The sequence below is a fragment of the Odontesthes bonariensis genome, chromosome 16, assembly GCF_027942865.1.
Source record: "Odontesthes bonariensis isolate fOdoBon6 chromosome 16, fOdoBon6.hap1, whole genome shotgun sequence".
NCBI lineage: Eukaryota > Metazoa > Chordata > Actinopteri > Atheriniformes > Atherinopsidae > Odontesthes > Odontesthes bonariensis.
In genome coordinates, this window is record NC_134521.1 from 29,164,977 (window position 1) to 29,179,838 (window position 14,862).

The 14,862-nt window shown below is 39.4% G+C and overlaps 1 protein-coding gene across 3 annotated transcripts in view; it reads left to right on the plus strand.

Annotated features, from left to right (window-relative positions):
- The window catches only part of mcama (melanoma cell adhesion molecule a), a 90,214-nt gene that overhangs the window by 23,323 nt on the left and 52,029 nt on the right, over positions 1-14,862 (plus strand). For 2 of the 3 annotated variants that reach the window (XM_075486853.1, XM_075486854.1), the window contains exon 1: positions 5,178-5,317. The exons of the other annotated variant lie outside the window; for it this stretch is intronic. In XM_075486853.1, coding sequence (XP_075342968.1) covers positions 5,254-5,317 — 64 coding nt within the window. In that variant the 5' untranslated portion in view covers positions 5,178-5,253. Of the gene's footprint in view, positions 1-5,177; positions 5,318-14,862 lie in introns of those variants that run through there. 3 annotated transcript variants of the gene reach the window in all.

The following is a 14,862-nucleotide window of genomic DNA, read 5'->3' on the forward strand; positions in this document are numbered from 1 at the left end:
CTGAGGGGCAAAGAACTGGTGGATTGAGCTCCCAGTTTCAAAAGAGGAGAAAATGTGTGGGCAGAGAGTTTGAAAAGGCTCTTTTGGGTTAGATCATCTCATGAGTAAGAAGCGGATAGATTTTATGTGAGAGATTTTTTTTTTTAGAGAACTTGGCTTTTTTCCAAAAAAAATATTCCCTGATAGAAGGCTCAAGATACACTTTTGCACATGTGCTGCTGCTTCTGTCCTTGTTTCAACCTGAGGCTTATTTCAGGTCTATTTTGAATTTACAAAGGCTGATTGAGCAGTGATTCATATGTGTTACCCTTGAATACAATCAAGAAATGGGTGTTGGTCTGTCAGCCTGGCACATGAGGTGATGACCACCAATGGTAGTAAATCTTAATCATCATGAACTGATTAAAGGGATTATAAAATAAACAAATGTTGGTCTGTTACACAGCATGTGTGATTTAATTATCTGAACTCAGATTCTATGACATTCCTTGAAACTTAAAGGGCACTTCAGTCACATTAGCACTTGAGAATTTATTTATAAAATGCTTTAGACATAATACTTGTTCACTCCATCCCAAATCAACCACATCTGAAAGAAAAAATAAGGAACATAGTATCTCCATAAATCAGGATCAAATTTACCACATTCCTGATTAGGATTTCCTCAAATTCACCATGTACAGCTTTCCTCAGTTTGATCTATAGTCAGAGAACACTCTTTATTTGATCTGACTCGAGGCTTATGTGTTTTTTTTTCCCACACACCTGTTACTATGAGTTTGTTGCAGTGGGTGAAAAAAATCCTAAAATCATAAATGTAATAGTGAAAATGACAAGCCATCAAGAGATGGCTGGAGCAGAGCTACATTTGTTTTTGGATGTTCCATGTAGTGAAGCTGTATGACTGAAAGTAAAATAGCTTTTTTACAGCTTTTCACAGCTTTTTGATTTGCTGCATACAGACACATAAGGGTTTAGAGTTACACAATCTTAGTGCCCTGCAGTTTGTTTGGACGCACTCTAAGGTGAAGCTACAGCTGGCTAGAAGTGTTCTGTGACTACAAGATTTCCGTCTCCATGTCTAGGTTAATGTTGTGGTCACTGCTGTATGTTCAGGTATGATGGGGGCTGGACAGCTGGGTGATGAACTCCAGGGAGTCTCTCTGCTTTGGCTGTTATCCAAGGTGACCCGGCAGTCCTTGATAAAAAGACCAGAAACCTGCTCGCATTACGGGTAGAGGGCCCGTACCTATATCAAACTTCAGCCTTATCCTCTCTCCAAACACTCTATATTATGCATCCTGGCAGTTAATCTTATCCTCAATTTGCTCTGTTGAAAGATATGATATCAGCATAATTTCTGTTGCTTTTCAGTGAGGAGAATATCTTAGATAGATATTTCTTGGCGAAATTGCGTGGGCGAGCTGGAAGTATGAGAAAAATTAATATTCAAATGGTTGCTAAGGTGTACTCTGTGATCAGAAGTGGTTGCTATGGTCTTTTTGGTTTGCTAATTTATAACTTAACAAATGTTTGCTTACATCAATCCTAGTTCATGGATTATAAAGTGGAAGGAGGAGTCTGAGGGAACATTTTTCTATAACTTTAGATTTATTTACTTACACCTATAGCAAATGCAACATGACACAATTAACACATGCAATTTAAAGTGATAGATGCAATAAAAATAATCTAAATAAATTAGTCATAACATGTTTCAATCACTTCCAAAAGCCAAAAAGAATTTTAAAAAAGCAAAGCATAAAAATGAAAAGTTTTTACCGAAAAAAAAAAGTAGTAGGCAAAATCAAAACTATGCAACTATGTCCTTCCTTTCTTTTAAACAGGGGACCCTCAGTAGGGGGGTCTGAAAGAGACAGAGGCTAAAATGAAGTGTTTCAGACAGATGGTGATAAGAGGTGCCATAGATATGTAGTGTTTTTGAACAGAAAATAGGATAATGAACCTGTAAAAGCCAAAGTCAGGAGACAGACAAAATGAAGAACATCTGCAACCTACTTTTGAAAAGGTGACATTGAGCTGTGAGCATAGGGATAGATGCAACAGCAGGATGAATGTTTGGAATGATAGCAGTGTCGGGATCTAAAGGTGCTAAAATTGATAAATGATTCTGCAGAATTAATAGTGCTGTTTATTGGTTAGTCTGTCTGATTACCAGCAATACTATGCAAACTACTCTGACAAATTCCATGAAGCTTGGTGGGAAAAAAATTAAATCATTAGATTTGATCTGGGTCACTTTTAAAACGAAGACATTTAAAGTAGTAGTTGTTTCACTATTTACTCAAAGGCAAAAGTGGACCTGGCTTCTTCAACCAGCTGCTGTCCCGGCAGTCAGTAACAAGCAAACAAAAACTAGGATAGAATGTGTGCAGTCACAGTTGAGTGTGAATACTATTCATCCACTAAAGTTAAAACAACACTAGGGCGGTATGTCTCAGCTTGTCATTAACACTTCTTTTCCTCCGCGATGGGTGAACCTTTAAACCTGTAGTACTGTCAGATGACTCTGCATACTCTGGGAGGGGTCACGCCCACTAACATGAACTAATTTAGACTGAGACTTAAGACAAAGGGACACATAACCTGGCTCTGGAAGGCACAAGAAGTGTGCCACGTATAAAAGTTTACTGAGAGGGCCAGATGAAGCTTTAGATTGATCCACTTCTTACCACAGAGTGCGAATGCGTAGTCTCTGGCACATAATAAATAATGCATACTCGTGGAATTTAAAAACCCACCACTCTTACTTTTCCAATATTTGTCTGTTCACACTTATCAGTACCAATGTTTTTTACTTGTTTACTGGGGGAGAAGTCTGAGATTTGGAAGTCTACTTTATCCTCTTCTGATTCACTGACTTAGAACAGAAAAACACTTGTAATTTTGAATCAAACAGTGTTTACTCCTCAAGTAAGTTGATGAACCCACTTACTACTATTAAAAAGTGTGTGGGACAATAATAAGGGCTGACCTCACCACATACGGACAGAGACGCTGATATGATTATTGCTTTCCATTGACAATGTAATATTCTCTTTAAACAACACTGGTACATTTTTTAATTCTGTGAGTACATACTTAGATGTCTCTTCATGCACCTCAGGAATATTGGCTTAGCCGTGGGAATGTTAGTGATTAGGGAAGTCATTTAGTTGCCAAAGTGTGCACGTCAATTACTTGGCAAACCTAAATGTCCAAATCAGTTCGACTGGACAGTGTCCGGACTTTACACAGCTCACTAACTTACAGTCTTGATAATGTGCACCTTTAGCCCATTTGTGAACAGAGCAGCTAATTACTCCTACGCATCTCCCACTTTTGCATCATGTTCTGCCTCTTATACATTATATCCAGGTGCCAATCTGGATCACATGCAGACAGTCTTCCCCTGTCTCGTCCACACGCCGGATGTTCAAGGTGTCACTGCAAATGTTCACTTCCTGTTTCTTTGACCTCTTGCTCCCTGTTAGCCTCTGCACTCAGTCTAGCTATATTTGTTATAAACCTACAGAGTTTTTCTACTACCAGAGTACTACCAAAAAAAAACAAAACAAAGACGTGAAATCTGCTGTGCTTCATTTGTGACAACAAACTAAGTATACCTGAATTTGAGATCTTATCAAATTGTTTCAATACCATCAGCATAATTAATTCTATGTTATGAGGCTGTTAGTGACACTGTAATAGATCATTTTGACTTTGGCAAAAATAAAAGTGTCAGTTTCCTGATCTCTCTCCACATTTGTGGAGCTGTTTTCAAGGATTTATGGATTCATTAAATAGTTTAGGCTTAAGAGGTAAAGCATGACTGAGATTCCCCCCAAAACCTTAAACAAGTAGTTGCTCCTTAAAGCACAGGAACATGGCTCACTAACCTTAATGGAAACCAAAATGTCTCAGCTGTAACCGGGTTTTTGTGACTGAATACCACCAAACCTGGACTTGAACAGTATCAGATCAAAAGGCCCTTTAATTTTGTGAGAGGTGACTTTACAAAAGCTTTGTAAATGCTTCCATGTACAGTTCTGTTGCCCAGATTTCATGTGTGAAAATGTTTGGAGAGTGTGAGAGATACTGTGAGTGTAACAACTGACAAGAACTGGTCCTCTGGCCTCTTAAACAGTTATAGCACAAGGGTTCACTTAAAAAAAACTTTGGCTTTCCTGAAAAACTTGCCGCAGTCCACCAAAACATTTTATGCCTTGGCCTTAAAAGACATTTGGGTGGTTAAATGATCTAAATCTACTTTAAATTAGCTTTGCATCTGTATTACTGGGCCCCACAGGACTGGAGTGGGGAGCTTTCTGTGGTCGAAATGTGTAATCTGGCTGCAGGGTGATCTGTTCTTTGGTTCCCAAACAGTAAATGATGAGCGAATGATATCCAAACCAATCCTCTTTGAATTAAGAATCACTTGGCTTGTTTTTAGCACACTATGACATCATCTATCCTCAGGTATCAGAATGTAGAAGTGCCATATTTGAAGCTTTAAAACTAAGCCAGGACATGGGATACCTTTACTTGTCCAGAGACGAGACTTTCTGGAGTCTTCTGGCTTAGAGTATTTGCAGTTTTTTTTAACACTTTATTTTTTGTACTTATCAAACAAACATGATTAAAAGGTTTAAATTATTTTGCCCTAGTGATGCCCCTAGGCTTTGGACATAACCATTCACTTCCTCTCAAATGTGATGCAAAGCTAAGCTAAGAGCCTGCCTGCTGTAGATATGATGTATCAGTCTAATCTAAAAGGAGCATTGGCGTTTTTTACTAAAAATGTCTTGTACCTGCTAAATTAAATTTCAAACTCATATAAATGGACCTAAGTTATAACCTCAAGCCAATATTAGTGAAAATAAGGTGCCTAAATTAAGCTGAGTTCTGCCAACAGGCTCTGGGATTCAGGCTCAAAGGTGTGGAGACGTGATAAGGTAGGCTTATTCATTCGTAACCTTGAGGACTTTCTACCAAGAAGAAATGTGAACTCCGTGTGAGTTTTGTTGCAGAAAACACCGATAAGCTGATTTTTTTTTCACACAAATACAGCCTCTCAACAGGAGGAGGACCCCGCCAGACTGAGACTTTAATAGCACCCCCTCCCCTCCCCTCCCCTCCCCCCTCTCTTCTCCTCTCCTCTCCTCCGTCTCCTCCGGGCTGCTGCTTAACTTCTCGTCGGCGCACCACTTGTGTTCAGTTTGTGTTGGACTGGATACAACGAGCAGCAAAGACATGGCCTCCCTACAAAGAGCCTTTCTACCGCTGTTTCTTCATTTCTGCTTGCTGTACTGGAGCGGTGAGTTGTATATAAATTAAACACGTTCCTTTGTTTTTTTTTTTTTTTTTTTTTATTTGAAAAGTTAGAAGCGGCAGGACAGCCGTTGGGTTTAAATCAAGTTGTGTTTTTCTTTTCATGCTTTGACATTTGTTAAAGGTATTCTTCTGTAAAGTCGAAGACAGCGCTCAATAAAGGTGTGTTTTTTGGTCGCACGCGCTAATTTGCATTTTTAATATGTCGGTACGCTGCGGATCGCCGGCTGTGGTTGAATATGATTTCTTTACAGACGCATAGTAATGAAAGTTCGTTTGGTTCTTTTGCGCTTGTTTAACTCGCATTTCAGTTGCACATTTGGGGTGTTTTAGTCAAAAACCTTGCCGTTCTAAATACGTAAAGGTGTAATTAATTACTGCGTAATTGATGCCGCTAATTAACCGTCCGAAGCCGAGCAGGAGCTCAACGTAAACACGCATTGGCACGTGATGGGTGTTTTTAAAGGCTCGTGACCTTGTTCAACAGTCTGGATAAGTTATTAAAACGTTAATGGGCATGCTGTGAACATCTGAAGAACCTCAGTACTTTAAGTGGAACCCAGGCCCAAAAAAACGGAGAGTCTCAGTTCAGAAAAGTGCGAGAGTATCTCGACGGTTTTTGGATAGGGAAGCTTTTAATAAGTTAAACAGTAACATCAGCGTGATAAAACTGTGATTGTGTGTGTGTGAAACCCCTCCAGTCTATCTTGAGAACTCGCAAGAGTTTACCCATAGATTGTGGGTGTTTTTTGCAAAGGCAAAGCTAATATCCGTAAGTTATTCACTGTGTTTAGATTCCTTTACTTTGGGATTTTCCACCAGTCTGCAGATTACTTCCCAATAGCTACTGTAGTGAAAAATTGTCATCACTGTTTCCCACAGACCCAGGTCAGGTGGGCAGATGTGCTGTTTTGTCTGAGTCTAAACTCCTGGGATGTAAGTTTGCAATAATTCAAACATAGAAAAGCAGTAGATTTTAACGGTTTCAAAGGTGATATAATTAAACAATGGGTAAAAGGTTGATGCTGTACATATAAATAGCCTTTATAAAAATAGTGACAAAAAAGTGAAATGTAGTTCTAAATAAAACTTAAGTGAGGGATCATTGAAGGATTCTTAACTGTGAACCACTGCAGATTCTGTCTTCAGGTCTTGCATCATCTTGCGCATACCAGGATTGGGTCAATGAATGAATATGTATTAGCTTTGTGGAGTCCGGTAGGTTTTTGTCATTTTATGGCATTCTATGCCTGCTAGAGAATTCAACTTGGTAAATAATTAACCTTTACAGCTCAAAAGAAGAGCCGACTCTCTGCTTCTCCACATCAAGAGGGGTCAGTCGACGTGAGGTGGTTCTGCTCAGTATAGGGTGGTTTGGGCACCTGATTAGGATGCTTCCTGGTTGCCTCCCATTTGAGGTTTAATGGGGAGGGTCAGCTGGGTGGAGGCCCAAGGTTTGATTCAGTACTCCCAGGAAGGATTATATGTCCCTTCTGGCCAGGGAATGGTTGGGAATCCCTTAGGCGGAGCTGGAGGAGGTTCCCAGAGACAACAAGGACCTTGAAGTGTACGACACACTTTTGGGATTGGATGAATGGATTTTTGCATGACATCAGTTATGTAACTTATGTAATTTCATTCACTTCATGAGAAAATTGACTGTTGTGAAAGTTTCTGTTCCACTGGCCGAACCTGAAAATATGTTTGAGTGGTTTGGACAAAGATGAGGCAGCGATTCGAACTGATCGCTGTGTCTTTATTGTCCTCACCTGTGTGTGCTGTTGTTGGCGGGTGTTTTCTGACCCTCTGCCCAAAGGTTGGAGCGCAAAAACAGATAATTAAGAAGAAACAAGGGAAAGACAAGCAGAGGGGGAAGTCTCTGCAGGGAAATACACCAACACGCACATCTAGTGGGTCAAGTTGTGTAATTACATTATTCATGTGTAAGCACCACTTTTCACTCTCAGAGAGTAATAAAATTTTAGTTTGACACATTTTTAGTGAATCAACCTTTCCCCACCCAGTGGAAGCCCTCCTCCGTCTCAGTCTAGCGTCTCACAACAGGACAACACTCACTCTGTCCTGACCTTATCCCTTCTTTTCTCTTAAACCCCTGTTATTTACCCCATCAGCCTTGTCTTAATTGGGTTACCTTTATTTAATCCTCATCTCCCCTCTACCTCCTCTGGAGACAGAGTAAGCTGTCTGTTTTTGGATTAGGTCGGGGGCCACCATAGAGACCCCGGCCCTCTAAAGAGCGTCTAAATCAGGCTCTGTCTAAACTGACCTACTCCCTAATGGACCTTGAAGGGCACTTACTCGAATACAATTTGTGGCTAAAAGCATTTCTCCCACATGGAAATGAACCCATCCTGTGCATGAGAGGAAACCCAAACATGTTGCACGGTTGATGCACTGTACACAAACATCTATTGATTTCAGAGTCCAGTTCATCAGCATGATGGTCGTGTTGTGTTATGTGAATGGGCGAGTGGACCATGCAGTGTGGTGGTGCAGTAAATCTGAGGGATGGCAAAGCTTTTACGGTGACATTTACAGAACAGAAAGTAGACAAGATGGATGGACTTCCTAATTTATGCCATTGTAAAACATTTTTAACAAAACAAGGCTTTATCCCATGCTGCAGGATCGATAGAAACAGTTTCTTTGTGTATTAAATGTCTTTTTCAATCACTGCACGGACGATCAGCCCTTATAATGTATATGGAAACCCTAAGCCATCTGTAGCTGTTGTAATCCAAACTATTAAATACATTCTTACATGCATGGTTCTCAGTCTGATACAAACACAGTTAAAATATTCCGTCACCCTGCAACAGTTTAGTAGGATTGGATAATTTAAATTAAAGTTTAATTAAAGTGGATTTGTAAAGAAGAAAACAATGTCTAGAATTCAACCAAGAATTTCCTTAGAATATTGTGCCAACTGCAAGACTCACAAAAACTCAACATATTTACATAAGTAAATAACACAAGTGTTGCTATGGGAACCAGGCCTATGGTGAAAAAGGCTGATAACACCAGTGGAAGACTCAAGCCAATGTTCATCTGATTGTAGGTATTATTTAAGTGGCTATAGCCTTGTTTACATCTTATTTCATTCTTCGGAGCTTCATTGTTGTCAAAAATGACCTATGAAAATGTTTTATTGTTAAACTTTGTCATATTTGAGAAGTTTTTGGGATAAATTTAAACAAAGGATAAAGGCCAATCTATTGTGTAAAATAGAAATGGGTTAATGTAGATTCCGCTTCTTAACCTTGAGGTGCTGGAATTTAGCATGTCATTGCTGGATTTGAGTTGTTATCTGATTTCTAAGATGTGGATGCTCCGATAAGAATTGTTATGGCACACTAACCCCGCCCCCACGCATTACTCTGCAAAGCTACTGAAACCTGACATTCTTCTTTGGGATGTACTGTATACTGCTGTCATGCATCTGGTCTCCAAAATCGACACTAACTCACTTAACTTTTGACCAATTTTCAAGAAATGTTGTTTATTATTAACATGAGAAATAGGATATCATCATGTGAGGGGATCTAACATTCCTACCAAATGTCCACAGCTTTGTGTAGGTCAGAGCCAATAACATTTGTTTCTGTGCTTTCCTTAATGATTCTGCTTCACCATGTTACTTGATAATAGACTAATTAAACTTTGATAAAGAGGATGACAGTCATTTTATCACCCCAAGACACTGAAAGCCTCCTCCGAGCCATGCTCACTTTCTTTCAGCATCTCCTGGTATGACTGCTTAATGACAAATGGAACATGCTGTAATGTTTGTGCTTTGCTCTGCCTCACTCCTCAAACCTCACCAAAAGAAGTAATTTTGGCACAGATGCTGAACCATGTCAATAGAGATACTTGTCTCTGGTGACTCATTAACGAAAAAAAAGCCTGCGGTTGAATCTGTGGTTGTGGTTTGTATGTAGCGACTATTATTATTAGTAATTCAGTCTTGTATTGTTTTCTAAAACATAGTGGTTCATGTTTCCACCTTTTTGTAAAAAAAAAACAAAAAACAATATCCACACGACCACACGCAGGATGAATTGAGCTCGGTACCTCAGGCAACAACTAGGAATGTGAATTGATAAGACTTTATATGATTTTTCCCTGAAATGGAAAGGTTAGACTCTGTGATAAATGAGGAGCTTTCTGATTGTGACTGAAGTCATTTTAAGTTCAGAACGAGGAGATTAAGCTGTGGAACCAGCTTCAGACGTGGTCAAGAATAACAAATGCTTCACACTTAAGATTTCTTGTTGAGAGAATGATTAGACATCTGAAGGAGTGTAACATATGACGTTTTTATTCAACACAGAAAATGATTCGTAAAGTAATTTGTCAGCTGTTTATAAAAATGAGGACTGGGCGAGTTAACTCGTTACTATCGCGTTAACTCGTTAACTATTTAATGCCTATAAATATTTTATCGCGCATTAACGCAGATTTTCTTTTTTTTCTTTAAAAAAAATAATAAATTCACATTTTTTGGGGGGCTTTTGTGCCTTTAATGGATAGGAAAGTTCAGAGAGACAGGAAGCAGAGAGAGGGGGAACAACATGCAGCACAGGGCCGTCCGATACGGGACTTGAACCGGGGCCAGCTGCAGCGAGGACTATAGCCTCGCTGCAGCTAAGTTAATATAGCTTGCGTACAAATGCGATTAATCGTGATTAATCAGGGAAATCATGTGATTAATTAGATTAAAAATTTTAATCGTTGCCCAGCCCTAATAATAATATTATAAGCTTTTGATATTTATCAGGAATAATTGTCGAACCCACTGTAGATGTATTGACATTCTAGGAGGAAGGATGAATAAAGCTGATCTAAATTTAGATGAGGAAATAAAATAGTTGTTGACCTCAGGGTCATATTGATATACACTCATTTCAATCTAGAGATAAATTCATAGAGCTGTAGCTGTGCTATAATAAATGATGTGTATGATTTACTCAACATCTGCGAAGATTTTCCATGAATGTTTGGTCTAATCTGTAGCTTTGTTCCCTTGTTTTTAGATGAGATTGTCTTATTATTATTTGTTGGATGTTATTGATTATTGCCTCGATATGAAAATGTGTGTTTAGATACTGTTAGGTATTGGTAAAGACCAAATGAGTCATAAGGTATCCCAGAGAGTCAGTTTTGTCTTGTACATGAAAGGCTGGTCTCCCTGACCCCTTGTTCATCCCAGTCTGTCTGAATTCCCGGGAATGCCCGAGTTCAGCTGCTGTCTGCATGTAGCAGGAAGTGTGCAGCTGTTGGCTGCAGTTGTTCGTGCAGGATTAGCGCATTTGCCTGAGTGATAGTCAGCCATGACACCCATATAATCTAATATATTGCCTCATTGTTTTCATTAAAGAGAGTGTGCTGTTTGATCCCTGTAGTATTATAAAGGACTCTTGCTGTAGTGTCAGGCATATGTAAGCTAATTCAACTAACACATGGGTCAGCGTGGTGACCAATCAAATACCATCCTATTGCATAAATGCATCTCATTACTTTTAACGTGTAAAAACATTTACATTTAGGCTGCGGCTACACGAAAACGTTTTTCACTGTAAACGATACTTTTTCTTATCGTTTCGCTGTCGCGGCCACACGGAGCCGGCGTTCCCACTACCCCAAAACGATAGTTTTTGAGAACGGGTTCCAGAGTGGGAAAGTTTGAAAACGGCCTCGTTTCGTTTCCATTGTTACAGCTAAAACGTTTTTGCGTCAGTCAAACGTTGACGCTGTGAGCCAATTTTAACACTTCTCTATTGTCTCACAGCGTGGCGTGACACAGTGGCGTGTGTACTGCATCGTTTCATCGTTTTCATCCGTTTTCGTCTGGACCTGAGTCTTTACAGCAGCGCGTTGCCGTGTGGTCGCAAGAATTTTCGTACCCGTTTTCAAAAAAAACCTCGTTTCGTTTTCGTGTAGCCGTAGCCTTAGACTTTTATTCAACAGTGTTTGTTGGATATGCATAGGATGGGACTGGAAGGGGCAGGGCTGCAGTGAGCTAAAAAGATGACAATTTTCATCTTTTTCCCAGGTTTTGTTAGGTTCAGACAGTTAAGTGCTTAGCTTAAATGAAAAGAAAAAGTGTTTGTGAAGAGGGAAAAACCTAAACTAAATAGTTCTTAAATATAGTGTTGGAATTAAAAATGTATTGTATGTCTCTTTTATAAATGTTTATATAATCTAAAATAAAGTTGTTATTGGTTTAAACTGTTTTTTTAAAAACTTTTTTTAGTGGATTTACACAGTACGGGTCAAAATGACCGCAACATAATCAATGTAATTTTTTTTCAACATAATACAAGGGTTAAGGAAACATGGTGATTTTAGTTAGTGAGTATTTTATCACTTTTTATAGTGTCATATTGTACATCTTCAGTGCTTCACCATCTTTGTCTAAAGTGAAGTAATAGTAAGTGGATTTTGTGGAAAAAAAACCCCCCACAGAACGAGCTGAAATGCTTCAGTCATGAAATGGTGAGATGATTCAATGGTGAAAGTTGCTTAAATATGTGAAAAATGGCACAAAAAAAAGAACATTTTGTAACATGTTTTTGGTATTTGTTGTTTGGGTATGTGGTTTAAATCCAGTGCATGCTCTAAAGATCCAAGACATGTTGTTTTAGGAAATCAAAGCCATATTTTTTAAGCTGGCAGTAGCTGAGCTGACAACCACCCTTAAGCATAAATTGAAGGGCTTTCAAGGGGCCTTGTCTCACATGTGCAGCGGAGGGGTTGATGTCTGAGTAGGATTTTATATCCAACAGCTGCCTCTGTAGTTTGATCCCTAGCCTTCTGGGAGGGAATTTCTCTTGTATCGACTACCTTTCTGGTGCTGAAGAGCTGCCCAAAACATCTTTGACTTGTGTGTTATTCAAAGCAAATCATTAAATGTGAAAATCCACCCTGGAGCAGATAGGACCTCTTTCAGAAGCTGGAGATGGTCGTTTAAACAGCAAAGTCAATCAAGAAGTTGTGCAGGATATTACTCATGAGGAAGCTTCTCATGAAGTTGTTCTAGAGCACTAAAATGTCTCAGAAATGCAGACTTTTTCTGGGGATGTGCTCAAAAGCTTGTATCCCTGAATCAGAGATATTGGATTTGGCTGTACTGTTTGAATTATTTGCATGCAGTACTATTAGAGCAGTGTGGAGGTATGTTTTTGCCCAGTTTAACTGTCCAAATACGCTGCATGATGACGGACCTGGAGAGTTAAGCCATATGTTTATACCTTACACAGATTTTGCAGCTTGTAATGTGGACAGCTTGGTTTCCCTGGTGCTTGAAAATTGTGCTTACCTCGGAACAACTGCCATGCTTTCCACATGTAGAAGTACGTGTAGTATGTTCCGTGAGATGTGATGTTCCTACAAGAAGTTGCACTTTATCACCAGATCCTGGTTGAAGAAGTGAGTAAAATATTCCGTAATTTGAAAAAACTCAGGATGCCACATTTTGCATTACAGAAATCACGTTTTATTGGTAAAAACATTATTCTACATTTGTATCTAGGAATATGTTCATGCTAATAGAGGCAGTTCTTCTCTGTAAAAGAAGCTTCTCTTTAAAAGAAGATGTTTATTAGTATTGCTTCAGTCTTAAACACATTTGGCAATTTGTCTCTAAACTCTGCCCATGCAAAATTGGCCATCTGTACATGATGTCCCTTCATATTTAGAAGACCCATCTGTGGGACACATGGCACTCTCCTGGGCAGCAATCCAAGCCTTGGCAGCAGTCCCATCAGTGCCACAGGGACAGACAAAAAAACCTCCAGTGAGAAGCTGTTCCTTCCTCCTTTTCCCACTTCTCTCCCTCTTTGGTCTGCAAACACAGCTTAAGCAGCAGCTGCACACACCTGACGCCCAAGACATCGGACAAGGCACATTCTGCAGTGGGGGCAACAAGCACGGGCTCACGTTACAGAGAAATTGTACACCAATAGGTCTTTGCCATTTTTCCCGCCTCTTCAGAGACATGCCCCCCACACCGCGATTCCTCGCGCACCTCTCTCATGCCCCCCGTCTTTACTTTTTTTTATCTTTCTTTTGGAGTCCAGTGGACAGAGCCTGGGAATATTTACTTTGCTCTTGTTGTCAACAGTTCGCTCTGAAACAGCAGGAGCACATGAGAGTAGGATTAACTCCAATGTGTGTGTGTCACAGTACTGAAGCGCTCGAGCTGAGCATTCTCACTCTATTTAGTTTTTTAACAAACTAGCATTTGTGAATCTTAAAAAGAGTTAAGAGTGATTAAGTGTGTCAATAAGGTCTGTGCATACAATGCCAGTTATAACACGCCACCCACATGGGAGGCCAATCCCAAGATGATTTTTCTTCCTGGTAATGAGATATGCACAGTATCTCCAAAGCTGACAAATGATTCGATTTCAGACTAACCCTTTTTATAGTGGTTGGTTATTTGGGAAATGTGTCCGTTCAAGTTCTCATTATAGTAAAGATGAAAAGTCATGTGTATGTAAATATGGAGCTACTGCTGCATAAGAGAAATAAATCAGCAGCTCCAGTATCAGGATCAAATGGAACTGGGTTATAAAGAGATTTAAACTTCTTTAAACGTTTGTGTACATTTTTTTATATTTAAAGTCTGTCAGCCAACTATCAATAAGTTACTCTTTAAATGTCTCAGAGTGTTCAATTCAATTCAATTAATTTCAATTCAGTTTTTATTTATATAGCGCCAAATACAACAAATGTCATCTCAAGGCACTTAGATATTAAGTCCAAGTCTTGCCTTGGGCAGCTTTGTGTAGTATCCTGACACCAAGTCTGAGTCACTCATGCATCTTCAGGGTAGAGTTACCCATTAATCAGGAGGGCTGCCGAATAAAATGAGACACAAAAGGGTTCACAATGAACTCTTATTACTCCTGATGAGGTGAAAGCTTGGAGACCACTTTACATCCTTCAGGCGTGTATGAAATGTGACCACTGGTCTATGTCATTGGTTAGAGGTTCCACTTATATTTTCAAGCATGTTCTCTTGTAATGGATATGAGATGCGTTTCCTCTCAGAACAATGCGGATACCACCAACCTTCTGTAGTGTTGGCTCAAGGCTTCCCCACTGACCCTGTTATTGTTCTGAGGAATGCGAAGTTCTCTGATTTCTTTTGTTCTTTGGGTTCATGTCAAACTGTCAGACCATGCAGTGTCTCAGTGTCACCTGAAGAGCTGCAGAAATAGACTTGGCATTATGTTTAACCCATCACTAGAGTTAAGTTGCAAAGTGATATCATGGCCACGTATGTCGAAAGTACCAAAATAGTAAACACAAAAGGTAATGTCTGCATCTTCCTGATATTTAAAGGCGGGGTAGGGGATCTTTTTCAGGAACATTTTTTTACATATTGCTTGAAATACTCTTCACACCCCCATTGCAACCAATTAATTAAAAGTTTTGACACAAATATGAAAAGTTTTAGTGGCCTCTAGAACGTACAATCTAGGAAAAACAGTATCCAATCATTGT